Source organism: Pleurodeles waltl, chromosome 3_1, assembly GCF_031143425.1.
Source record: "Pleurodeles waltl isolate 20211129_DDA chromosome 3_1, aPleWal1.hap1.20221129, whole genome shotgun sequence".
In the NCBI taxonomy this organism is placed as follows: Eukaryota; Metazoa; Chordata; class Amphibia; order Caudata; family Salamandridae; genus Pleurodeles; species Pleurodeles waltl.
The window spans coordinates 186,428,337-186,455,916 of NC_090440.1; the positions used below are offsets into that span (position 1 = coordinate 186,428,337).

At 48.2% G+C, this 27,580-nt stretch overlaps 1 protein-coding gene across 3 annotated transcripts in view; it reads right to left on the bottom strand.

Moving 5' to 3' along the window:
* The window catches only part of ULK3 (unc-51 like kinase 3), a 197,843-nt gene extending 170,478 nt beyond the window's left edge, over positions 1–27,365 (bottom strand). Inside the window, exons 1-2 of one of the 3 annotated variants that reach the window (XM_069222140.1) lie at positions 27,129–27,365; positions 22,103–22,243 (exon numbers count right to left, since the gene is read on the bottom strand). In XM_069222140.1, coding sequence (XP_069078241.1) covers positions 22,103–22,243; positions 27,129–27,230 — 243 coding nt within the window. In that variant the 5' untranslated portion in view covers positions 27,231–27,365. The remainder of the gene's footprint in view (positions 1–22,102; positions 22,244–27,128) is intronic. The other 2 variants (XM_069222142.1, XM_069222141.1) reach the window with 2 other exon arrangements.
* Positions 27,366–27,580: the final 215 nt, after the last annotated feature.

Sequence of the window (27,580 nt, forward strand, 5' to 3'; positions counted from 1 at the left end):
ACTGCTCAACCACACTACCACAAAAGAAAGCATTGTTATTATCTACTTTAGCTTCTGTATAGCCTCTGGGATCCATAGGAATCTGTACACACTATACCTTGCTTTGGTATAGTATATACAGAGCCAGCGTCCTACATTCAGCAGCAAGAAGGCCTCTCGCCCTGACTGCAAAGGCCGAAGTTTCATTTAATGGGTTTGTTAGAAGCTTGTCAGGAGGTTAAAAAAAAGAAACAGGACAAGGCGATGGAGCGCAAGTTGTCGGGTGAGGTGAAAAGGCAGGGGAAATGAAGACAGGGAATCAGTGAAACAAAACAGAGCTGAACAGAAAGAGGTTGGAAGGAGGAGGGGGAGGAGGGTGGCTACGGAGGCATAACAAGAAGGGAAAGAAAGGACGGCCATGGAAGGGTAAGTGAGAATAGAATATGAACTAACTATGTAAGTGAGATAAAAAGGGAAGTAGTGGATTAGCGAGAAATTGAGAGGAAAATAAAGTGGAGTGAAACGCAGAAGGGAAAGAAGGAAGGATGATACAAACAAAAGTGAATAAGTAGACAAAAGAGGAGACAAGACGGTAGAGACAAGAAGCTAGACTAGTCAGCGAGAAGTATAATCAAGATCTAGATTTGACAGAGAAAGGGTGGAATGAGAGGACAGAAAAATCAGAGAGAGTTTGGTGGAAGGAGAATGGTGGGACGTAGATTGAAGAGAGTGCCGACAGGATGAGGGAGAAATGGAAAAAAGGGTGAAAGAAAAGTGGAGAAGATGAGGAGGAACAAAGAGAGAAAACTAAAAAACAAATGAGATAAGGACAAGCAAAAGTAGGACAGGGATAACAAAAGGGGTTAGAGGGAGATAAGAGGCATGGAGATAGCGATGTGAGAAGTATGATAGGTGGAAAGGCATTAAGCGCCATAGTATCCTTGCTACGCCACTGAGTTTGGTATCTTGCAGAAAGTATGTGCTTCCAAATTAAGCTGTTTGTCTTCAGGAGACACAGACTTGACCGCAGTGCACAAAGGACCTTTATTACAACAGGTAGAGGAAAGAAATTGAGAAAATGTGTCAGGGGTGGGTGACAGTGTTATTATACCGTCTTGGGTATGATAATCCTTGCCTATGTGCAGTGCTTGAAATGGAAAAATTAAAGTGCCGGTACTCTATATCAGAGTGCCTGCTTGTTTCTAAGAAGTGCTGGTACTCTCCAATTGAAAGTATTAAGTTTTTCTTGAGATGTGCCGGTACTCTCCCTCTCAAAATAAAAAAGTGCCGGTACTCAGTACCGGACAGTACCGGCCCATTTAAAGCACTGCCTATGTGTTCTTAATAGAATTCAAACTTTCCTTCACGACAGTTCGGAATTTTACAATCTAAACCAGGACGGAATGCTCTGATTATGCAAGTTCAAAGCTTACTGATTGCAAATGACACCACCCCCAATCACTGACAATTTAAAACATTTGGGCCCGGATTACAACTTGGGCAGTCGATTTCATCCCGTGAATAAACTGCTGTTCACACACAGGACAGAAATACGAGTTTGGCTTTATTTAATACAGCCAATGATTATCTGATGCGTCAAATAACGCAACATTTATTAAATTTCAGCAGGTCAAGCTGTACCATGCGGATTTCGGTATGCTGAACACCAAAATCCGCATGTTATTCCCAAATAACTCGTAATAGGTGCTATTTATCGCAATTGATAAATAATAAACCTCCATTTTATCATTATTTAACAGGTGCAATAAATAGCATATTTACCTGTAATCCGGCTTGTAATCTGGCCCTTTGAAAATTGGATGTCTAGTCTGTTGGGATGTCTTCCAAGTTCTGGATGTCATGGCCTCCCCTTACTAAATACGCACCAGACATGGTGTCAATGTCTAGACCCATTGAAGCCATCTTGCTATACTGCGGATAAAACTGGTTTGAAGAGATTTCCAATTGTAATCAATAATTGTGTGGAGCCAGCAGGTAATTTACTTCAATCATCGTCGCATAGTCACTTTGTCTAGGGTCCAATGCACCTTACCACGTGCAGCTTTGGGATCTCTCGAAAAGCTGGGCACTGAACCACTCTAGTATAAGATTTGGTGTTCCTAGGCACAGTGGTAGTGGCCCTTTCTGGAGTAAACATTCTAAACGAGACATCCAATGCTCTAACACCCCAATCCCTCTTACAGGAAATAAGGTATAAAATCATTTGCCTACTTTTTCCTGGACAATACCTGATTGCTTTGCCAAGATTCTAAGAGGCACAAGACTTTGCTCACATCCCACAACTGAATATATCTTGGTTCACTCCTCTGAGAAGTCGACAAACCAGCAGGTGTTAGTCCATTACTAGGCATATGCTCAGCCGAAATTGATGATCTACAAACATTAATGGTGCAACAGGGTAATCCCCTTATCTTCCAGTTCTTACAGGGCGTTCAGGATGTGCACTATATCTGCCTTCACGGGACCTAAACTTCAGCCCAGACAACAAAGTGGCCATCTGAGTCAAGCCAAGCCATATCGTTTGATCGTGGACTCAGACCAGGACAATCTGGTGAGGTTTCTAGCCCACATCAGAAGGCCCCGGATCTCTCATGGGCTCCTGTAATCACACATGCCATCAGTCGGAGAGTCCCACCAACACCAACTGGTACAATCTGCCAGAAAGCTCAGATTCTGGGGAAGTAGTATAGAAAAATCCAAGGAATGTTCCAGAACAACTGGAAACCAGGGTTACGACCCCCAAACCAGTGTCCCCCAACACCAGTGTCACTTTCTCCCTCCTCACCTGCACCATAGGACTTTTAATCATGGAGAATGGTGTGCACACACACACCTCCCGATCTGGCTCCAATCCTATAGGAATGCATTTGTCACCTCTGCCATCAGGTTCAGCCTCCAAATGAAGAATATCGGGCGTTGATTTTCGAGTCAAGATGGAAATAGGTGAATCTAGCACAGACACACATTTGTGCTTGATTGACTAGAATACCTCCGTAGCCAGTTTCCAAGCACTGATTTCCTTTAAGTGCACTACCAGCTTACTATTAGATTGAGCTTACCTGGCAGATATGTTGCTGTGACTGAATTCCCCCTTCTAGGCAAAAGTTCCATAATTCTTTAGCCAACTCTGTTAGAGCTCTTGATCTTGTCCCTCCGAGTCGGTTTATATATGCACTGGTAATACATTGTCCATTCACAGGAGGATGGAGCACATGAAACTGTCTCTCATCAGGCATTTTGCTTCAAATGATCCCACTAGTAATTACAACCAGTTGATACGCGACTGCCTTTCCTGCTCTGACCACTGTCCACCCGTGGTGATCGCTCTGCATCCGGCTCTCCACTTAGAACAGCTTGTATCTGATTCTATCACCAGATCTGCCACGGATCCGGAGGTGGCATATCATCCAATCACCACTTAAGTTCCATCTTGGCCTCCGTGGGGAGTTGCTCCTCAGCAACATAGGTCCTTTCCTCAAATGGGCAGCTTTCATTTGCTGTAAGGTTCGATAATGGAGAAGTGGTCCCGGGAAAAATCCCCTGGACAGACGACACCGGAAGGTCCCCAAAACCTGGCCACATGTCTCAGGGATGTTCAGTCTTCTAATAAGGTCCTACTGAGTTCTTTGTGAATAGGACCCATCTTCCTTTGGGAAAGTTTCACTATCTGTTGTACCGAATCTATGACAAAAAGTGAAGAAAACTATAGTTGAAGTAGGTAGCACACAGTTTTCTATGTATTGATTATGAAACCCAAGTTCTGAAGAAGAGATGTTATGTGGAGGTCCCTGCATAGTCAATCTGCATCCTGATGTTGTCTAGATATAAGATTAGTGTGTATCTAGATGATATCTGATAAAGGATTAATCTGAGGCCCCTGGACCTTAAAAGTTCCATTACTGGCCTCAGTACGTTGTTAAAGTGCTACGGTGTGGAGGAACGAACATGAGTGCAGAGAACTCATACACTTGCTGTCTCTACATGAATTAGAAAAACCTTCTGTGAAGTGTGAAAAAAGGGAGATATAGATCCCCTAGATCCAATTGAACCATCCAATTGTTTGGTAACTGAATGTCTCTGAGAAGATGCATCTCCCTCCATCTCGAAGTGGTGATATGTCGGCTACTCGTGGAATTGTTTTCAAATGTATTATCGGGGATACTCTTGCTTTCTGACCCAAAAGATGCACAGGAACTCTTTTGGATGTAAGGTGGTTGGGGCTAAGGTTCCCCTGCTCTGCATGTGCTGCTCCTCTAGATCTAGAAGGTATGACTCCTCCTCTGAAAAGTGGTTTGGGTTTTCTTCCCTGCCTTGGAGCTCCATAGAACTCTATCTGAAAGCCTGAAATGGTCTATAACACACAAGCATCCAGTTACCTCCCTCCATTTGGGTAGAAATAATCCAAGCCTTTTGTCCACTTTTTTTGGACAGAAAAAGTAGACCTTAACTGAGTAGCCTCCTGGGGCATTGGTAACACCCTCGAAGCCTCCTCTGCAGCTGCATCCTCTACCAGCTCCTCTTTTGGGAAGGCTCCTACCAACCTCTTTTGGTCCTGCAATTGGAATGGAGTTTTACCCTGGACACTTGGGAGGCGGGGGGTAAGGGTGGCCGGTCGAGCGCCTGCTGCCTCTTCCTGTTCCTATGACGTCCTTCTGGCCAAACATCCTTTTCCTCAACTGCTGTGCATTGTCCAACAATGAGAAAGTAGTTACAAACTTGTTCGGGTCTTTGACAAAGGGTTCCCAAAATAGCAGATCGTGGCCTATCGTTCTCACTTTGATAGTGGCCAATTTGCCCAGTTTTCAGTCTATCTTAATGGGAAGAGACTGCAGTCTCTCAGGGGATATGGAATAGTTCCCATTACCCAGAAAACATATTGCCCTTTGGGCCCAGCCCAACAGACTTTCGGAAGGGGTTAGGTTGCCAGTCTCTCTGGATGCTTCTGACATATTTAATATTTTAGTTGGAGTCCTCAAAATATCCAGGTTTTTGTCCTGACATGCTCTCCAATATTAACCTATCACATTGTGGGATCTTTTACAAATTTAGTTACAAACCTGTCTGTCTATTTCCTCCAGTGATGACCTTGGACATCCCACCTTTATGAGGCCAGTGACCTCTTTATCTATGGGTTCTTCTATTCTACTGTTGAAGTACTGGGTCACTTTGGTAGCCAGAACACATTTAAGTGACTGCAGATGGTAAATATCCTTCAGGTCTAGCAGGCCATGCAATTCCCTAGGATCTAGTGACATCCTTGTTGAGGTTGTTAACTGGCCGGGGACATTTAGGACAATCATCCAGTTGCCAACATTTTCTGGGTCCGGTTTTTCACCCTAATGCCCATCTTGGCCGGGATCTCCTGAACCCCCTCCTCCCCCCTCCCCCCCCCTCCCCTCCCCCCCATCTTCAAAGTCTCCTGGGTATGGGAATCGTCATCCTACCCAGGGTATTCACATACCATTTTAAGAACACTAGCCTTAGTCTCTCAAATATGTCTAATGGAGGACAGTAACTACTGTTGATTTGTCTTCAGCCTAACCTTTGGCTTTTCAAGTTCTCTTGGGTTCTGCGGGCCACAAGAGCCCTTAGTCTTTCCCCACTGGGGGTTCAAGCTATGATTGGCAGCCAGTAACAATTTCTATATGACAAGGACTCCAAAATGTTGGTCCCCACATTCTGCAATAAGGCATTGATCCACAAACTTTTTATCAAGAGGGAGCACGAGTTGGCCTTCCTGTACCTCTTCTCTCATCTGTTTCCTAGGTGCTCCTGTCATGGTGTTCAGGAACTGTTCCCCTGTTTATACTGCAATGGGGATAGTAGCCTTATTATGCAAGTATGTGTATTTAGCCTTTTGTCTTTATGGATTTGAATGTACTAAGCCTCTTGTCTTATGGGTCTTAATATAATCTGCCTCCTGGAATTGACCCTGTGCTTACTTCGCAGGAGGCTGCAGCACTCCTGATGTTTCATTTACCTTTGGATAAGTTAGGGCCAAACCTACTCATTTCTGGTATGTTGTCCACGCTGAGTAGGAAAGTGCAAATTAGTATTGGCAAAGCAGGAGTTACATATTCTGCTCACTCTACTTGCAGTGTCCCCCAGGACTATTATACTTTTGGACTGGCGTCTCTCAATCTCTCTGGAAGGAGACACCAGGGAGATGCACTACACTAGTGATGTGGTCTTCCTGTGCCTCATGGTAGCATCCGGATGTTACCACGTACTGTGCTGTGATGCACTGCTCTGCCTGCTTTCATGCTGGGATGTAACCAGAGGCAGTTCAGGTCCTGGTTGTACTTCTGAAGGGTCTCCCACACTTATGGCACTCAGGACTGAATTATCCTCTGAGGCAGCATGGACACATTTGTGCTCCTGGAAAAACTTCCACTTGTGCTGCAACGTGAGAAGGGAAAAGTCAATATTATAAACTTACAATGCATTATAACAGTAAAATATTCATTGCACAAAAATTAAGCATTCAAACAATGATTACCCATGTCGTGTAAGAAACTAATACTATCACCACACAATCTACAAGGAAAAGTACTTATCTGGTTGCTGACCAGCAAAGACAAGGGACGTGTTTTTCCTTGTGGATTATCTTATATGCATTGGAAAGACTGTGATTGGTGGATTACGGTTTTTGCTACTAGGACTCGCAAGAAATGTAGTCCTGTTCACTGATATATTATTGTTAAATGTGGGCTGCTGAGCAATGAACATGGCGGGATGGCTCCTCCATAACAGTGGAAGAGAGTCACCCCCCCAGCTCAGTCAGGAAGTGACAAATAATTAGTTGTCACTGTCTGACTGACCCAGGGGAGTCTAGGACGGGGCAGGGCAACAGCAGGGAAGAGTAGTGCCGGCCAAACTGACATGCACACTTACGTTTCTCCAACCCAGCTGTGTGACATAAGGCCCTTGGTCTTTCCCCACTTGGGGTTCAAGCTATGCTTAGCGGCCAGTAACAATATCTATATGACCAAGGGCTCCAAAATGTTAGACCCCACGTTCTGCAGTGAGGCGTCGATTCACAAACTTTTTATCCAGAGGGAGCATGAGTTGCTTTTCCTGTACCTCCTCTCTCATCTTTTTCCTACGTGCTCCTGTCAGGGTGTTCAGAAACTGTTCCCTTGTTTATACTGGCAATGAGGTTAGTAGCCTGGTTAGAGAAATGGCACAGGCTCCCTGTGGGGTAGCAGCTGGGTTGGAGAAATGGCACAGGCTCCCTGAGCCTGAGTGACAAACCAGCCCGCTCAGGCCAATCCCAGCACGGATCTCATGCTTGGTATAGCATGAGAGCAGCATCTGGATTGGGAGCCTGTGCTTTGTGCCCCAGTGCCGGGAAGAGAGGAGCTTCACAGAGGCGGCAGGCAGGTAAGTTAAAAAAAAAAAAAAATTACTTTAACCCCCTACCCCACCATCCTTGACTGGTTGCAGCCACCACTGAAATCTGGATTGGGAGCCTGTGCTTTGTGCCCCAGTGCCGGGAAGAGAGGAGCTTCACAGAGGCGGCAGGCAGGTAAGTTAAAAAAAAAAAAAAAAATTACTTTAACCCCCTACCCCACCATCCTTGACTGGTTGCAGCCACCACTGAAAAATGGGGAAAGACAAGACTAATTGGAGCCTCCGGTTTGGACACACAGTTGGCCTTCTGTCCCCATAAATCAAGCCAAAGAGTCCAGAAGGAGAAGAGGAAAGGATGCAACACTACATTAAAAAAAACAGTCTACTGGACCATACCACTGCAATCACTATTATCAATGCCTTCTGTGGGCCATCCAAGATAGAGTGGTCAGAATCACTGTGAACGGAGCACAGGCACTCTGGATTCCAATTCTGGACAGCAATGGCTGTCGCCACTTACCTGGTCTCTAGCTGTAAACTAAACAGTTGGCCATTGAACCAGTCAGCAAAAACACCAACTGATGAAAGGCCTAGACTTTTTTTTTTAAATAAAAACTGACAAAACAAGACACCAGTTGCTGAGGTATCTGAAATTCCACTAGAAGCAGTCTGCCTTTACATTTAACATGGTCTAATTGTGTAACACCCGTACAGTGACACAAGAACGTATTCTAAACTCAAAACACAAAATGTCTGCTACTGAAATATCTAACTTTAGGCAGACTATTCATGTTTAAGATCATAAGAAACTGCACTGTGTTATGGCATACTCAGAATAGCAAATTTGCATGTTATGGTTTTACAAGCACCAAAGATCGCTTGCTCATTCCATTGCTCACTTGCGCAAAGCCATCAAATAATTTCTCGTCTGGGTTCATGTTGACTAGCTTGTGTGTCAGGTTATTTTTCAGTGGCCTTTTGAGACATCTACTGACACAGTGAAAGTGCAGTGGACCAAAAAGTAATTGATCTTGATAGAGAACAAATAACTCTACCAAGATTTCTCTTGGAAAACCTTTGACAGTAGTGTAGACCTATCCACGTCTATTTACAGAAAATACACACACTGGGCCTCTTTCGCAGTAGTACGGTAATCCTCCTGGTAAGCCAACCTTCACTCTCTCCAGAGATATGGATGCCAGACGCACCAGTACCTCCAGGGGTAAAGGTATCAGAGGATTACAAGTAGAACCTTAATGGTCCCATTAGAAAGGAAGATACCCCATAAAATTCCTCATTTAGACCTGGACGCTCCCAGGAGGCCTTGGCACCTGTCTGTTACCGTCCCTATGAGAATTAAGTTGCCAATCACAATGGTCTCTGTGGGAAGTTACAATGAGGTACTCTTTACCAATATTTTGAATACAAGAAAAAAAAAAAACTGTTCTTTAGTATCCCAGCTATAAAACAAATGTACAGAAAGGAAAGATAAACACACTTTGTGCTGGCAGAGAAGGAAACACGTGAAAAAACGCATTTGCAGCAACCTAGGAGAAATACAGAACGAACCGGAAACAAATGATATGTGTTAGACGACATCAGCAGGCAAGGCATCAACCTTAGGCATATCGGTGGCGGAGCCAGCCGGCCGGCAAGATGGCCGTCACCGAGTAAGGCTCTGCCGGACTTAGGGCTCTTTACAACATTTCTCCTGACGGAGTGGCGGGATTAGCGCTCCCCCCCCGGCTGGGAGATACTCAGTTTGGGCAGGTGCCCTCGTCTGTGCCGGGGCCGGGAAGGGGCCTTGGGCCGTGCCATGGAGGTGGGTCTGGCTGGTGTCGGCCCGCGGAGAGAGGCGTGCCCGGCCTGCGCGGGCTGCCGTGTGTTGCTGCGGGTGCCCGGGGGGTGTTTTTTGGCCCCCGTTGGTGAGAGGCGTGCGGCGAGTGGTGCTGAGGGGGGGCTCTCGGCGGTCTTGTAGGGCCGCGCCTTCGCCCCCCCTCCCCTCGAGGTGTTACTTGTCCGCGGCCTGGAGGGGGCTTGCCGCTTGAGGAGCGTCGGGGGCAGCGAGGTCTGTTCTGCTCCCCGGGTGCGGCGGCGGAGTCGCGTGGGCCTGGTGGTGACCGGTGGGGGCCTCCTGGGAGGCACGCCCATTGGAGAGTGGAGGCCCCCCGAGTTGGGTGGCAGGGGGCCTTCTAGGCTGAGAAGTGCCTGGGCTTTGGGCCCTGCAGCTGCACGGGCTCGCCCTGGGCCCTTGACGTCGGCCCCTGTTGGTGGGGCTTGGTGGTGGTGATCGCCGGCTGGATCGGGCCGGGGGGTGCGCCGGAGATAGTTTTTGGCACATTTTGGGCCCTTGGGAAGGACTGGACCCCCTTTGGTCTGCCGTCGCTGCTGGTTGGCCTGAGGTGGCGACGGGAGGCGCCCTGGTGGTGGCGGCAGCCTGGGGATGCTCCTGGTTGGCACCTGGCGCCATCTGGGAAGGGAAGGACTGCCTGGAGGGCCCTTGGTGCTTACCTTTGGTGAGTGCAGTTACTATCTGAGGGGACTTGCTTGGCTCTAGGGGCTCCTCAGTGGAATGACGCCTGGACACCATATTTTTTGAGTGACCTGTCTGCTCCTTGAGGTTTGACGAAGTGATTCCAGCTGGGCCTGCAGTGGAGCAGATATGGGCAATGCAGTTCAGCGGCAGGCCAAGCTGTCATTTGATGGTAGCAAGCGGAAGGGGGGTTCCTCTGCTACGCAGCCAGGAGAGGCGTAGACGGATGATGGGCCCTCGGAGACTTCCGTTCGATCCATGTTTTTGGATCTTAAGTGCAGCTTGGCGGGCATTGATGCCAAGCTGGACCATTTGACGGAACAAATGGACCGCATCAGGGCCAGGGTAGATGAGCATGATGCCCGATTTGAACACCTTGAGTCGCGCACATCGGAGATGGAGGATCCGCGACAGGGTGAGAGAGAATGCTTGTTGCAGATGGAGCGGGTCCTGGAGGTCATCAGAAATAAAAATGAAGATTTGGAGGCAAGGTCTCAGCGCAATAACATCAGGATGGAAGACTTCATGGAGAAAATGCTTGCTGACTGGTGTCCTGGTGAGCTGTCTCGCATGATGGTGGTTGAGCGAGCTCACCGATCGCTGGGCCTTAGGCTCCCTCCTGGGACTCTGCCGCGACCTTCTATTTTTCACCTCTTGAACTATCGTGACCGCGACACCGTGCTGCGGCTGGCTAGAGAACGGCGCCCAGTGATTTATAAAAACACGGAGCTGCATTTTTTTTCCAGACTATACTCCAGGCGTGCAAGCGGCGCGCAGGGCGTTCCTGCCGATCAAGTGATCGTTAAGTCTGACTGCGGCTCGTTTTTCACTCATCTATCCGGCGAAGCTTCGGATACAGCACGGTGGCCCATTACATTTCTTTACGGATCCGAAGCAGGTGGCCAAATTTGTCAAGACGCTTCCACAAAGGTCTGCAGCTGGGGAATCTGGAGATCCTGGCCCGGAGCGGGCGATCCTTAGTAACACTGATTGACTATTTTTGGCACTGTGGCAATTTTGTTCTTGTAGAGTGTCTTGCAGTGTTGCCTTGTTTATCTCTTTAGGAGCTGCTTTGTCAGTTTCTCTGTTCTTTTAGCCCTTTGTCCCTTCCTGCCTATCTGCGTTGCAGATGGGCTGGACGGCTCGGCTAGCGCCCCATGGAGGAGTCCCTTTGTTCTGCAATGTTGTGGGTTCCTGATCTTTTTGGTTGGGAGATGGGGAGGGGGAATTTGCCTTGGCCCGTTTGGGGGTCTACGTGGGTGGGGGTGGGTCTGTGTTTTGGTTTGGTTTGTTGTTTCTCTCATGTTTTGATTTGCTACTATTGTCTATCTGTGCTGAGAGTCTGTTGGGCAGCGGCGGGTAGCTCTGTGGCGGGGCGAATGGCTAGGTTGCTGCGACGTGACCGGGGATAATGATGGTGGTTAATTGCTTGACTTGGAATGTGCGTGGCTTGAATGATCAGCGTAAGGTGCGTCTTATGTCTGCTTACATTCAGCGCCATCATATAGATGTGTGTATGCTTCAAGAGACTCACCTGGAGGCCTCCACGTTGAATCGTCTGAAGGCTGGGTGGATTGGTGAATGCCATGGAGCGGCGTTATGCTAGAGGGGTGGCAATATTGCTGCGTAAGGGGCTGCAATGGCATACGCACCGTGCGATAGTGGACCCGAATGGACGCTATGTGTTGTTGAGTGGGACACTTCTAGATCGGCCCTGTCGGCTGGTGTCGGTTTACGGCCCTAATGTTGATGATCCTGTTTTTTTCAGTGAAGTGTGGCGTCTGGTTGAATAAATGGGGGGGCGGGCTGTGATTTGGCGGGGGGAGACTTCAATGTAGTTTTGGATCCGGAGAGAGATCGAGAGAGTGTGGCTAGGCCCAGACACTCTGCTGCTGCTACTACATTGCTGACTGTGATGAGTGATGATGGTTTAGTTGATTTATGGAGGGCTAAGCATGGCGATCGGAGAGAGGGCACATGTGTTAACTATGTGCATAATAGCTGGTCCCGCTTGGACCGTTGGTTGGGCACTAGGGATGTAGAGATGTGGATGCAGTCGGTGGAGCATCTGGCCCGGACCCTTTCAGTTCATTCCCCGGTTAGGGTGCAACTGTCGATCCCTGGGATTCCAGGTACTGCGTTTGCTTGGCGCTTCCCGCGAGGTGCTCTGAGGGATGAAGTGTTTCGTGAGGAGATACGTGCGGCCATCCTACATTATTTTGCTGAGGATTCTGGATCGGTTAGCTTGGCTGGAATGTTGTGGGAGGCCTTTAAAGTGGTTATTCAAGGAAAGTGCCTTTCCAAGCAGCATGGTGTGCTCCGCGCTCTGCGCGTGAGCTGGCGGGGCTGGAATTGCAGATAGAGGAGCTGGAGAAGAGATTGGTGGAGGACTGGCCTGGTGGGACATTGGTGGCCTTGCGCGATGCAATCTTGCGATATGGAGGCGGCTTCCCAGGGGGGAGTTTGTTTTTTGGGGTGATATGCTAGAGCCCGGTGTTACGGGGGTGAGGGGACAGGGCGGGTCGAACGCTGGCGAACATGCTGCGCAAACCATGGGCAAGCGATTACGTCACTGAAATCGAGGGACAGGGAGGTGAACGGGTGATTGGCACGGAGGGTGTCATGAAGGTTTTTACGAGCTATTTTGAGGCTTAATATTCGGCCCCTACTGAGCTGCATCTGGACGCGGTTCACGCTTACTTTTAAGAGATTAGTTTGCTTTGGTTCGAAGATGCACATAGAGCTTACTTTGATGAACCCTTTTCGGTGGATGAGATTAAAGCTGTAATCAGTGGCTTGCCTGGTGATAAGCCTCTTGGCTTGGACGGCTTAACTGTTGCCTTTTATAAGGAGTATTCTGAGATTTTGGCCCCTTATCTGCGGGAGGTTTATGCCGAGGCGCTGGAAGCTGGGTCTCTTCCTGCTTCCCTGCGGGAGGCATTGATCATTACGATACTTAAGCCGGGTAAGGATCCCTGTAGCTGTGAGTCATACCGCCCGCTCTCCATGATTAATGTGGATAACAACATTTTGGCTAAGCTGTTGGTGCTGCGTTTGAGGCCGCTGATGTCTCGCCTGGTGCTCCCGGATCAGTCTGGATTCATACCGGAGCGGTCGACGGTGCATAATTTATGTACGTTTTTTGCAGTTCTGGGTAGCCTTACGGCGGACGATGAGGTGGCGGAGGTGTTTCTCGACGCTACAAAGGTTTGAATTTGATTCTTTGGCATGGCCATATTTATTTGTGCTGTTGGGCAGGGTGGGTATGAGTGGCCGCTTTATAAAGCCGATGCGTCCGTTGTACATGGAGCCAGTTGCGAGGCTGCGGTTAAATGGCTGCATCTCGGCCCCCTTTCCTGTGGCCCGGGGGACTCATCAGGAGTGCCCGTTGTCCCCCCTCCTTTTTGCTATAGCGATGGAGCACCTGTCGGCCTTCTTGCGGCAGCATCATAATCATAGGGGGCTGAGGTTCAGGCAACGTCAGATTTTAATTTCAATGTACCCGGATGATATTGCGCTGTACATGCGAGAGCCGGGTGTGAATCTGGATGTTTTGCTCGGGCATCACGATGAACTAGTCTAAATCGGTCGTGCTTCCCCTTACGTGTGGCACTGCGCGTGTCCGGTCACGTTATCCCACTGAATGGGCGGCATGAATGCCTCATCTGGCGGCAGAGGGTGATGCGGTTTGGTTGGACTGGCTACCGAGGATTCTTGGATGCATGGCCCGGACTCGTTCTAGGGCGGTGAACGCGTTGCGTGTACTTCTGAGGCTTGGGCTGCTTTGGCGCGCTGATCGGGGATGAGTGAACCCTTCGCTCCTACGATGCCAGTGTTGGATGTTGCTGATGAGAGGATGTCTCATGATGCACGTCTGCACGGGTTCCTTGTTGACTCTGAGCTGTCCTTGTTGGGGGACCGGTTTGCGAATGAGCGGTTGATTTCACTGGAGGAGGCGCTGCGGCCCGGAGCCGATACTGGGCTGCATCGATTATATTTACTTCGCGTATATGCGATGCTTTGTGTGCGATTTTCTGGCCTCCCGTCAATGCCTAGCACCTTTCCGGCGCTTGAATTGCTGTGGCGTGCACAGTCGCTGCGTAAGCTCATCACTAAACTGTATTGCTGCGTGCAGGAGCAGTGCAAGGTGGTGGTGGAGGCTGCTAAGGTTAAATGGGAGAGGGATGTTGGGGAGACTATTACTGAGGCTATGTGGAGAAGCTGCTGTGGCCATATGAGAGCCCTGTCGCCTAACTATAGGCTGCGGCTCATACATTTTAAATTCCTACACTGTTTATATTCTACTCCTCGCGGCCTGCATGATATGGGACTTCGTGAGGATGCACATTGCGAGCGATGCCGAGCTCCGGACGCGGACTTTCTACATCTGGCGTGGCACTGTGGTGAGGTGCGTTCCTTTTGGCGAGAGGTGATGCGTGTAATAGCTGGTGTGATTGGTTTGGATCTGCCCTTTTCCCCAGTACTGGTGCTGCTTGGGTTGCTGGATGAAGTCCCGTTGGAGTGGAGACGGCTGGTGGGCATGCTGCTCTTGCTGGTGAAGAGAAGAGTGGCGATGTGTTGGGGACGGGGACGGGTTCCGCAGAGGGCTGATTGGCTGCGTGATGCTGTGTTTTGCCAGGAGCAGTGGTCAATTTTTTGGGAGCTGGCACCTGCGTGCTCTCGCCCTAGAGACATTTGGGCACCCTTTCGTGCTTTTTTGGAGTCCCAGGACTGACTTGGGAAGACTTGAACTATGCGAACGAACGCTCCCCTGGTTGCTTGCATTTGAGGCCGTTTCTTGCTGGGTACTATGTGATGGTTGATGGATGGTCCTGCTACGTGAGTCTGCTCTGCCGCCTGCCTTTGTACGTTGTTGTATTTGTTAATGAGTTGTGCCTGGAGAGCTCTCGCATTCAGATCACTCCTAGGAGTGTGCCTCACGTTACTACTCTGCTTGGTACAAGGGGGACCGCTCGGACTGGCGGAATTTAGTATGTGGTCCTTTGATTTAAAAGGTTCTATCTTGACTTCTCTTGTGATATCATGAGCACACTGATGGACTTCTCTTGTTCTGTCTTCAGCTACCGGGCCATTGTTGTTGTATTATTGTAAAATTGTATAAATAAAAACAAAAACTTAGGCATATCTACCCATCTATGTTAACGTATACATGTACACTTTAGTTCCTATGTTGGAAAGTAATAATGCACAGTTTTGATATTTTATTACTATATTTACTTTGGCAGTGCTAACATAACTTGTCTTGCCTATACGGATGTCGTTATTGGAGTCGAGCAATCACGGTACTGCAGGTGGGACTAGTATCATTAAAACGTACACAGAGAATAGAAACAATTTTCCAGTCTCTGTATCAGATGCTGAACTAGTTCCCATGCTATTCCAAGAGCACCAATACAAGACAGATTGTGGTAATTTTTGCATGCCAACTGATTATACTTGTTCTATTTGTATTAAGGATAACTAGAGATCACTTTTGGCCTGGATTACTATGTTGAAAGTTGCACAATGAACATTATCAAACATATACTATTTATGGAAAGTTAGGTTCCCATATATATTATATACATAAATGGAATTAAGCATAATGAATCCATAGTGGAGGTGAAAACTCAAGTAGCGAATTGGTGACGGAGTGTCTTTGAGAACAAAGTAAAAATTACTGAGCATAATAGAGAAATCTCCCAGCTACGTATCCTAATGAAAGAACTGGAAATTGCCCAAAATAGCACAGAATTGCTCTCACCTGCAAAACTGGGAAGTCATTTATAGATATATATCAGTATCCATTGGGGACTCTGTCAAATCTAATGCTGGGTAGTACCCTGCACTTAGGCGGGCTCATTAAGAATGACAGAAAGCTGATATTTATTATTATGTCAGTGAACTAACCTACTAATTTGCTGTTAATGACAATAACTATTCAGCGAAGTGAAGAGGTACACTGAATTCTCTCAAAGGTAGGCAAAGTGATTCGTATTCACAAATTGGAACATCGTAATCCTATACAAAATGGGGCTTAAAATGGAATAAAACATGGGGCCACTTTGGTCACCAGACTCTTGAAGCTACATAGAATGTATCACGTCATACTGACGGACAATTACTTATAAGAATATCAGGGAGTATTATCATAATGCACTTGTAATGCATTTGTTTACCCAGCTTGAATGAATCAATACATTTAGTAGGCAAGCGTTCATGCTGAGGAGTTGTTTTTTTTATATTTGCTGAATGACGTTTTTTGTACAAACTATCTGTTAATTGTTTTTTTGTATTTTCTGCCTGAAACCGAAAAAAATACAAAGGAGCAAGTTACAATATAAAATAAGAAAACAGTCACCAAATGGTCAATATACGTACTTGTACATGATTACATATGTACATGATTAATTGAACACCACATTTCCCCCCCCCCAATTTAATTTAAAATTTTGACTGAGTGGAATTCAACAGATGGTAATTTAACATCATAAAAATATTTTATGTTTTTTAACTGATTCTCTTTACATCTGAGTACAGCGCGTACTGATAGCACAAAAGAGATTTAAATCCCAACAATAGATTAACAAAAGTATTTTCAAAACTCATCTTCACATGTTCGAAGTCTATTTTCCATTGTCAATTACAGTGATATCCTGTAAAACGGACAGAACGGTTTTTATCAGGTAAACTTTGTTCGGAATAATTTCACTCGAACTCTAGTCTGTGAAAGTTATAGCATGTCAGTGAATAACAGAGTAGCACTTTGAGTCGTCAGTAGGATATAGTTAACAGACCCAACAAGGAATCAGAATGGGAGATTCAACCAGGTTGCAGCCATGGGATTAAATGGACCTCTCAGCTCACCACACCAACAGTATTGCAGCTTGAGAGTCACACAGGATATAGCTCACAGGATCAAATCAAATCAAATCAAATCATTAACATTTATAAAGCGCGCTACTCACCCGTGCGGGTCTCAAGGCGCTAGGGGAAAGAGGGGGTTACTGCTGCTCGAAAAGCCAGGTTTTTAGGAGTCTCCGGAAAGCGGAGTGGTCCTGAGGCTGGTGGGGAGGGAGTTCCAGGTCTTGGCCGCCAGGAAGGAGAAAGATCTCCCACCCGCCGTGGAGCGGCGGATGCGAGGGACGGCAGCGAGAGCGAGGCCAGAGGAACGGAGGAGGCGGGTGGGGACGTAGAAGCTGAGGCGTCGGTTGAGGTATTCCGGTCCCTTGTTGTGGAGGGCTTTGTGTGCGTGGGTGAGAAGTCGAAAGGTGATCCTTTTGCTGACTGGGAGCCAATGCAGGTGTCGCAGGTGTGCGGAGATGTGGCTGTTGCGGGGTACGTCGAGGATGAGGCGGGCCAAGGCGTTTTGAATGCGTTGCAGGCGATTTTGGAGTTTGGCTGTGGTCCCAGCGTAGAGGGTGTTGCCGTAGTCCAGGCGGCTCGTGACGAGGGCGTGGGTCACGGTTTTTCTAGTGTCGGCGGGGATCCAGCGGAAGATCTTGCGGAGCATGCAGAGGGTGAGGAAGCAGGCGGAGGACACGGCGTTGACTTGCTTGGTCATGGTGAGAAGAGGGTCCAAGATGAAGCCGAGGTTGCGGGCGTGGTCTGTGGGGGTCGGTGCGGTGCCGAGGGCCGTGGGCCACCAGGAGTCATCCCAGGCGGACGGGGTGTTGCCGAGGATGAGGACTTCCGTTTTTTCAGAGTTCAGCTTTAGGCGGCTGAGCCTCATCCAATCTGCGACGTCCTTCATACCCTCTTGTAGGTTGGTCTTGGCGCTGGCGGGGTCCTTGGTGAGGGAAGAGTATAAGTTGGGTGTCGTCGGCGTAGGAGGTGATGATGATGATGATGATGATGTCGTGCTTGCGTACGATGTTGGCGAGGGGGCTCATGTAGACATTGAAGAGTGTCAGGCTGAGTGATGAGCCTTGAGGTACGCCGCAGATGATCTCGGTGGGTTCTGAGCGAAACGGAGGGAGGTAAACTCTTTGGGAACGGTTTGAGAGGAAGGAGGCGATCCAGTCCAGGGCCTGGCCTTGGATCCCGATGGAGCGGAGGCGGGTGATTAGGGTGCGGTGACAGACGGTGTCGAAGGCAGCCGAGAGGTCGAGGAGAATGAGGGCGACTGTTTCACCGTTGTCCATCAGGGATCTGATGTCGTCTGTGACTGAGATGAGGGCGGTTTCCGTGCTGTGGTTGGTTCGGAATCCGGTTTGCGAAGGGTCGAGCAGGTTGTTGTTTTCCAGGAAGGTGGTCAGCTGTTTGTTGACGGTCTTCTCTATTACCTTGGCTGGGAAAGGCAGGAGAGAGATGGGGCGGAAGTTTTTCAGGTCGCTCGGGTCAGCCGTAGGTTTCTTTAGTAGGGCGTTGACTTCGGCGTGTTTCCAGCATTCGGGGAAGGTAGCAGAAGAAAAAGAAGAGTTGATGACGGCTTGGAGGTGCGGGGCGATGATGTCGTCGGCTTTGTTAAAGATGAAGTGAGGGCAGGGGTCCGAAGGGGCGCCGGAGTGGATAGAGTTCATGGTGGATTTGGTTTCTTCAGTGTTGATGTGGGTCCAGTTGTTGAGGGTGATGGCCGGGGGTGCGGGTTCGGTGGTGTTAGGTTGGGTCTGGTGTCCGAAGCTGTCGTGGAGGTCGCTGATCTTGCGATGGAAGAAGGTGGCGAGGGATTTGCACAAATCCTGTGAGGGCGTGACGGCGTTGGCGTTGGGGTTGGAGAACTCCTTGACGATGCTGAAGAGTTCTCTGCTGTTGTGGCTGTTTTTGTCCAGTCTTTCGGTGAAAAAGTTCCTTTTAGCTGCGCGGATCAGATGGTGGTGTTCGCGGGTAGCGTTCTTGAGGGCGGTCATGTTGTCAGCGGTGTGGTCCTTGCGCCAGGCCTTCTCGAGGGCGCGACAGGTTTTCTTTGATTCTTTGAGGGTGTCAGAGAACCAGAGAGGTTTTTTGGTGTTGGTCTGTCGATGCGTGCGTTTGAGGGGAGCAAGGTTGTCTGCGCAGTTGGAGATCCAGTTTGTGAGGCTGAGGGCTGCGTCGTTGGGGTCGGTGGTGAGGGTGGGTTGGTGGCGAGTGCGGAGAAGAGTTGCTCTTCCGGGATCTTGTTCCACTGTCGACGAGGGATGGGTTGAGTGCGGAGGTGGCGGGTCTCGCGTCGGAATGTGAAGTGGACACAGCTGTGGTCGGTCCAGTGTAGAGCGGAGTTGTGGCTGAAGAAGATGTGTTTGCTGGCAGAGAAGATAGGGTCGAGCGTGTGTCCGGCTATGTGTGTGGCGGTGTTCACCAGTTGTTTGAGGCCGAGGTTGGCGAGGTTGTTGAGCAGGGTGGTGGTGTTGGGGTCGTTGTTTGGTTCCAGATGAAAGTTGAGGTCGCCTAGGAGGATGTAGTCCGGTGAGACGAGGGCGTGCGGGGAGATGAAGTCGGCGATGGCGTCGCTGAAAGAGGCGCTCGGTCCGGGAGGACGGTAGACGAGGGATCCTCTGAGGGTGGTCCTCGGGTCGGTGCGAATCTGAAAATGCAGGTGTTCAGCGGCGAGAGGGGTGTCTTCGGTGGAGGTGGTGACGCTGATGGAGTCTTTGAAGACGATGGCGATACCTCCTCCAACTTGGTTGGTGCGGTCTTTTCTGGAGATCTTGTAGCCTTCGGGGATGGCGGTGGCGATGTCTGGAGGCGAGGAGGCGTTCATCCAGGAATCCGTGATGAAGGCGACGTCCGGTGCTGTGGAGTCCAGGAGGTCCCAGAGTTCAACGGCGTGCTTGTGGACGGAACGAGCGTTGACCAGGATGCACTTGAGGTGGTTGATGGCGCGTGGGCTTGTGGTCGTGGTAGTTGCGTGGTGGAAGATGCGTTTACAGGAGTTGCAGGCGAAGGGTCCATGGGTGCGTTTGGGGTGAGCTTGGAAGCAGGTGTTGGAGCACCCTGGGTTGAGGGCGTGGAGGGTGGTGGGGTCGTAGCGGATCAGCGGGGCTTGGGAGAGCTGGGGACCAGCGGTCGTGGCGCTGGGCGCGGACGGGCGCAGACGGGCGCGCCTCTAGCACGCCTCCGGCGCGCCAGCGGCCGCCATATGAGGTAGGAGGGGGGGAAGGGGTCAGCTGGGGGCGAATGGGAGCTGGGGGGCGGGGGCGTGCAGGAGGTCGCGGCGGGAAAGCGCGAGGGGGGGGGACAGGTAGAGTGAGAAGAGCTGGGGGAGGGGGGTGAGTGTTAGGAGGTTTAGGAGATTAGGGAGAGAGATAGGAGTAGGGTTGCGAAGATAGGGGGGGGTTGTAGAGGTGGGTGAGGGTGAGAGGTAGAGTGAGAGGATAGGAAGATAGGTAATAGAGGGGGTGGCGGGAAGGGGGGGGAGAGATAGAGAAATAGATAGAGAAAAATAGATAGAGAAAACGATAGATAGAGAAATAGATAGATAGGTAGATAGGAGGAGGTGGAGAGTGAGGGAGTTAGATAGTGGGATAGAGAGACAGAGAGATAGGTAGATAGGAGGAGTGAGGGAGGTAGATAGCGAACGGGTTAGATAGGGGTGATAGAGAGGGGGAGGCGAGTGAGGGAGGGGGATGAGGCAGGGGCAGGAGGGCAGGCGCGGGGAGAAGAAGATGGAGGAGGCAGAAGACCAGAAGAACCGAAGGAACAGAAGAACAGAGGACCGGAAGAACAGAAGAGCAGGAGACCAGAAGATCACAGAAGAGCAGAAGATCACAGATGAAGATACGGAAGACGAGGAACAGAAGGCAGAAGACCTCAGAAGAATATGAAGAAGAAGAGAGGCGACAGGAGAGGCAAAGAAGCACACAGAAGAAGAGAGAAGACGGGGAGAAGATTACAGACGAGGAGCGAGGAGGAAGAACAGAGAAGAGGAAAAGAAGAAAAGAAGCAGGAGCAGGAGAGAGGGTGAGTAGCGCGGGGCAGGGCGAGGGGCTGGGATCACAAGGATGTAGCCCATAAGAACAACTAAGCTACAGGCCCCTGGTCTACGCGGGATAAACCAGGATGCAGCTCCAAGGATCAAGCAGGAAGCAGCCATTGGGATCCACCTGCAACTAGGCCACAGAATCAACCAGGAAGCAGCTCACGGAATCAGCCAGGAAGCAGCCCGCGGGACCAACCAGGAAGCAGCCCGCGGGACCAACCAGGAAGCAGCCCGCGGGACCAACCAGGAAGCAGCCCGCGGGACCAACCAGGAAGCAGCCCGCGGGACCAACCAGGAAGCAGCCCGCGGGATCAACCAGGAAGCAGCCCGCGGGATCAACCAGGAAGCAGCCCGCGGGATCAACCAGGAACAAAGCTATGGGATCAACCACCATGCAGCCCACGGGACGAACTACGAAACCATACAACCCCCCCCCCCCCAAAAGAACCAGCAAGAATATCAGGCAAGACATGGTGCTTAAGCAATGCACAATATGGCATGCTAAGAAGGAAAAAACACTTCAAATGCCCGACAGATTGCCGTACAACAACCCAGCATGAATCATCACGCAGGCCAAGTAGGAAGAAGCGTACTCGCCCACACCACAAGGACCCATCAAGCATAGTTCACTCCCTGTTTTTATGCTTGTCTACGTACAGTCTCTAGCTTTGCCATTGCTTATTCAGTACTACTGCTCCACTGTGTCTGTCACAGGTATTTAAACATGCATTGAGGCTGGGTTTCATAGGTGTTGTACAAATATCCAATTTTTTTACACTTTGTTATCCCAACGAGAAGATTTGGTCTAGAGCAGTGGTTCCCAAGCTGTGGTCAGGGGACACCTGCGGGGGTCCACGAAGCCTCCTCAGTGGGTCCATGACTGCTTAGAAAATGTAATACTATTAACAGATTAGGTCCCCAGCTTTCAGTAATGACTCATTGGGGGGGTCCCCAGATTCCAATAATGATTCAGTGGGGGTCCCCGGTTTCCCGTATTGATAAAGTAGGGGTCCACAGAAGTCAAAAGGTTGGAAACCACTGGTCTAGAGGCCTAGATGTTTACCTTGCATCCTTCACACCCAGGCTCAACTGTCGTTTTAAGCAACTGACTATAAATAATACATCTGGGCAAATCAGACTGTAAGTACTTGTAAATGTGTACATAAGTGGAATCTGGTTTTAAACAGACTCCTGTCTCATAAACACAATACGTTTTGTAGTTCAGCGATGCCCCTGTGATAAAATGACTTTGTATCAGTGTCTGTTGCTCCTTGTTTGTCAAATACTAAAAATACATATTCTCTTATGTAAAGTCTGACCTGAAAGTCTTTCAGCTCCACTATGTGAGGATGACGAATTTGTTTCAGAATTTCGATCTCAGTAAGAAGGTTCTCCACAGACACCTTGTTCAAAGTCTTCTTGTTAACGCACTTAATGGCCACCACTTCTCGGCTGTTCTTCTTAAGAAGAGAAAAAATTGTCAAACACAAGTGGTCTGATTTATTCAATAGGAACATATTACAAGGTACTTGCCATCATTGATTATCAATTATTAAGCGCTAATCTAAATCAAAAGTAAGACACATATAATTTACATTTTTATAAATAAAGATTCAGTGACTGTTAAATCTCTGATGTTTGCCTGTTCCGGCTCTCTCTGGCTCACCCAGTAACACACCTAGTTATATTTTTACACTGGCTACATGATCAAACCAAGAAATCTCTAATTTTTCCGGACAATCCACCATCGTTATATAAAATATCTAGTAGATGAGGAAATATTAATGCCCTGTGTTTTGATGATGGACGTGTAGTAGCTTTTTTTGTAGCAGTGTCCCTGGTGAGCACAATTTAAACGTCTGAGAGTTCATACTCAGCAGCAGATTTAAAAGCTTTGGGGGCAGGCTACATCGAGAAGCAGGTGACCCCCTAGTTGGAATCAAGTTTAATCACGATATTGTTTTTAAAACATTTTTCTTAAATTCTTGCTGATAAGACTGGGATTTAGGAAGATTTCCAAATGCACAACCCACAATAACATAGTTTTTGGTGACCGTCCAATCAGGAATTCCAACCATCTTCATCAATTTCAAATCAGATACTATGATCAGTCCTGACCATAATCTGGCAGCCGCCAAGACTAGAGTTTGTTTCTATGAGCCTCTAGGGGATCCCCTGCTGAAGGCTTGTTAAACAATGAGTTTGTTTGTCAAACATCAAAAACATGCCACATAGTGCCCTCCCAGGCAATGTACTATTTCCACCACACTATGCAAGAACACACATCCAAAAACAACCTACATCACTACACATCATTCCACAATATTTCACACCAAACAATACAATAAACTCCACACAACAATAAAACAAATACTACATCACAACGCAAAATAACACTTTCAATCAGCGTGTCACACAGTAAAACAGATCGCACTAAATGACTGCGAGTGCTATACAAGTCCACATCCTGACACATCTTACTGCTCATTATCACACCTTAACCACATATTCCACACAGCATAATACTTCACATAGTATAACATGAAACACAATACTAAACCACACAATACGATACACCATACTACTTTATAGCACACTGTGCCACACAACACCCCACTATACCTTCACATTACACCTTACCTTGACATATAAAACAATACTGCATCAAACTGTACCACAACCTGCAACATATCAAATTAACCAGTACACTATTTCTCTCTACAAAACACTACATTTTGCAATTACATAATACCCTGATCACTTCACATCATACCATCAAACACAAACCTTACCGTGCTACAGAACAGGCACCACCAATACATCCTGTACCAACGTACTACAACAATGCATTAAAACACACTATAACAAATCATACAACGGCATATCACACCATAAAACACTACACCACACACAAAAAGGGAAACATAACCAACAATATACAACAAAAAACAAAAACCACTAACTCTAGGTGATGCAATCTTGGCATTTTTTGCTTATGTACCCCCCCCCCCTCAACTGCATTTCCTATATTCGTGTATTCTGAATGCAAATTTCTCATAAAATGTATACTGCATTTAGAGTTGCTTGCACAAGTATAAATAACATTTTCTTTATTATAGTTTGCTAGTGTATCAGTAATGTATATGTGTATTCGCATGAACTAGGTTTTAGTTAATCAAGTGAAGGTGCAAAAAGATTACTATGTAAATTCTTGTATTTGACATCATTCAATGAGAGGCTTCCCCTTTTCAACACAATTAGGGAAGCGTATTTAAGCTGGGAACAGACGAATGAAACAAATTGTGTCTGCCTAGGAGTACGAGCTCGAGCAAGAAGAAGCTGTAAACATCCTTCATGAAGGTCAGAGACAGGCACCACAGACCCAGCCTCGCCTTGTCAGCTTGCCGGAATACAAAAGCTACTGAGAGCAAAGACAGACAATGACATTCTTCATATAAAACAACGACTCTGATGTTTCATTAAGGTATGTGGGAGAGAGGCCACCTCAGAAGCACATCCAAGCCATTTTATTGCTAAAACAGCTTAGCTACAGGCAAGAAGTTAGGAATAATCCTGTCAGTCTCACAGAGCTGTTACTCAGAACGCCCCATCCTCATGTAATGTTTAGCTGGTTTGTTGGCTTCAGTGCACCAGGTTTTCTGCCTCTAGCTGGCAAGTAGGCATTGAGCCTATACTTTCACCAGTGGGGCTAGAAAACGTAATCCCTGGCTATATTTTGCTTAGAATAGCAAAAAACGTCATGGCTTACAGAGTAGCATGCTACCCGCCATAAGCTCTTCAATGACCAGCCAAGGGTAGTAAGCACTATATAACTCCAAATACAATAAAAAAAAATTAAAAACTCTTAGATAGGTAGGGTAGATGGGGAGAGTAACACGTTGCCAAAGACACAGGCACCTAAACTACTTAAGAAATAAAATCCCAGAGACTGGCATCGGAGATACTGGGTCAGTCAGATCCAGAGGCTTGATGGCGACGAAAACTCCTAGATCGGAAGGAAGGGATCAGAACCTTTGAGACAACAAGTCTTGGAAACGAAGAGACACAGGAGAATAAGGAGACAGGTAGACGGTGTTGCAGGGAGACACCAGAACTGGGATTCTGGAAAAACAATGGATGGGAGATAGAGAAGAAGAAATAGAGTGCAATGTTGTTATGAATATAAAGCACCAAAAAAAGACTCACAGATAAGGTCTCGGCATATCGCATTGACCCCACAACATCTGTGGTTGTCTTTTATGAATGCACAAGATCCGCAATCTACAACACTGCTGTAGCTAGCACAGCCAAAGTGTGTACAACATGAGCCCTCCAGTATAACGGTGGAACTTGAGTTCTTCATCGAAATGTGAGAAACCTGGTCTGTTCACGTCCTACTACCTGAGGAAGACTTGGAACCTGCATCCTAGTACCCATTCTCCATGTGGTCTGTTGCGGGGTGCCAGGATGTTGAGTAGGATGAAAAGAAGTGGGGGGTTTCTTAAGGGCACTTGTCCTAAGAAGCGTAATTAGGAAACGGTGCCAAGAGGCACTGCCTATATAATTAAGAGCATGGCTTATAACACATCAACTAAAATCTCATGCTTCCCAATAAAGTACCACCTAACCCGTGTTTTGGTGCCTATCTGCAAGCTTAATATATTGTATCCAGACATATCACACAGTAATATGCATGCACCGAAAAATAAGTCAAGCCTATTGACTTTGGCAATGTTTGTTCACAGTATCAGATAAAATAATTATTTTTCTGGGGGGGGATTAGAAATGAAAATCTTTGAATTCTAGAAATATTAGACTGAATTAAACATTACTAAGGTCTGTGAAAGGGGTAGTAGTGTTCGTAGAGTCAGTCACTCCTGTTCTTCCCTTCACACCACTTTCCTCTGCTGTCTCTTGTACACTAATGCCCTTTTTCTCCACGAATCCTTCTGGAATCTTCCATCTGCATAACTCACACCTCCTCAGTACCCACTTTTCACGCTATATTTGTTCTCTCGTGCATGTAATCCCTTGCACCCCTTTCACTTTACCACCCCTGCATTTACACAATGCAACTACTCAACTATAAGCACAGCGTTTTCTGTTACTTTCACCCAGGGGCGGCTCCTCCGTTAGAGCCCCCACCAACAGCTGCAAAACCTTTACAAGAAAACGATAATAAACTGTGTTTTTTTTTTTTTTTTTATCATTTTCTTGTTAAGGGGCGGGGTCACGTGGGTGACGAGCACTAAGGGGGAATGCACAGCACGCCCCTCATTGCACATGTATGACTGGACCGGCCGTCTCAGGCCGGCCAAACACACATGCGCAGTGTGCTCTCTCCAGCCCGGCACTGTGTTGCCAGGCTGGAGAGAGCAGACACAGGCTCCCAGTCTGCCTGGGAGCACCCTGGCTGCGCGCTCCCAGTGTCAGGATTGGCCGCAAGGCAGGCTGGGAGCCTGTGCCTGCAGCCAAGGAGACGGAGGTGCCGAGCTGCGTGGCGGTGTGCAGGCAATTGTTTTTTTTGTTTTGTTTTTTTAAATTAATTTAATGTTCATTCCCCCCCTCGCTCCGTTCACGCCCCGCGAGCCACATCTGCTTTCACCCTGTCATTAATTCGGCTGCAGTGTGCTCCCTTCACACAGAATCACAATTAAAACCGATACATCGCAGTGCTTGAAATGGAAAAAATAAAGTGCAGGTACTCTGTGCTAGAGTACCTGCTTGTTTCTGAGAAGTACCGGTACTCCCCAATTAAAAGTATGAAGTTTTTCTTGAGATGTGACGGTACTCTCCAGCTCAAAACCGAACAGTGCCGGTACTCAGTACCGGACAGTACCGGCCCATTTAAAGCACAGCGATCTGAAGGGAGACCAAGGACTGAACAGACATGCATTCTGAACACCTTTGTGACCCACTGATAGGCACTGAGTGAAACTAGCACTGCCTTCAGTCTCAACTCCAGAGTTGTCAACTGTGGCCCGTTATAGACACTCACCCACAACCTCAAATCGGAAAGACAGCTAGAGGCAACTCAATACAAGAGTAACATCCGGCACTGAAAAAAAACTACAGAAATACATCAAAGAAAAAGCTAACACTCTAAGGGAACACAAGATTAAGTAAAACGTGAAATGTAAAAAGAGATTAGATGACAAGGGTTACTTTAACAGTGTTTACAGTCATTGTTCAGAAATAGATCAGAGCTTTGCTGCAGAGGATGCTTCTAGGAAAGCCCTGTTTTCACTTCAGTACCCCTGATGGTGCCATGCCATGGAGCGTACCCCACTGAACCCTTGTCCACGCCAAGCTCCCAGGGGCGCCACTAAGCCTGCTCCCCCTCACCTTTCTGTACGCCTTGTAGACGGTGGCGTAGGTGCCGCTGCCCAGCCGCTCGGTCAGGATGAAGTCGTCGAGCCGCGGGGGCGCCCAGCCGGGGGCCGCCATCGGGGCCCCATGCACGGGGCTGCACGCGCCGATCCTCGGGGCAGCGGGGCTGCACGCGCTGATCCTCAGGGCTGCTCCCTCTTCCTCTTACTGCTTCCTAGCTGTCCGTCTCCTTACAGCTGACACCTGACGTGCGCGGCCGGCACTTCCTGGTTGTCTTAAAGAGACCGCGCCTCGCAAGCAGAGGATTGAAAGCACATCCCTGTGTCGTGTCAGGCAGAGTCGAGCTTCTGTACCCACTCAGAATAAAGGAGATAAATCTTTTACACAATAAAAATGCATTAACATACCCAATTTCAATTTCCAAGAATGCACTGCAATGCTAAAAATGTTCTGTCGGCATTAACGAA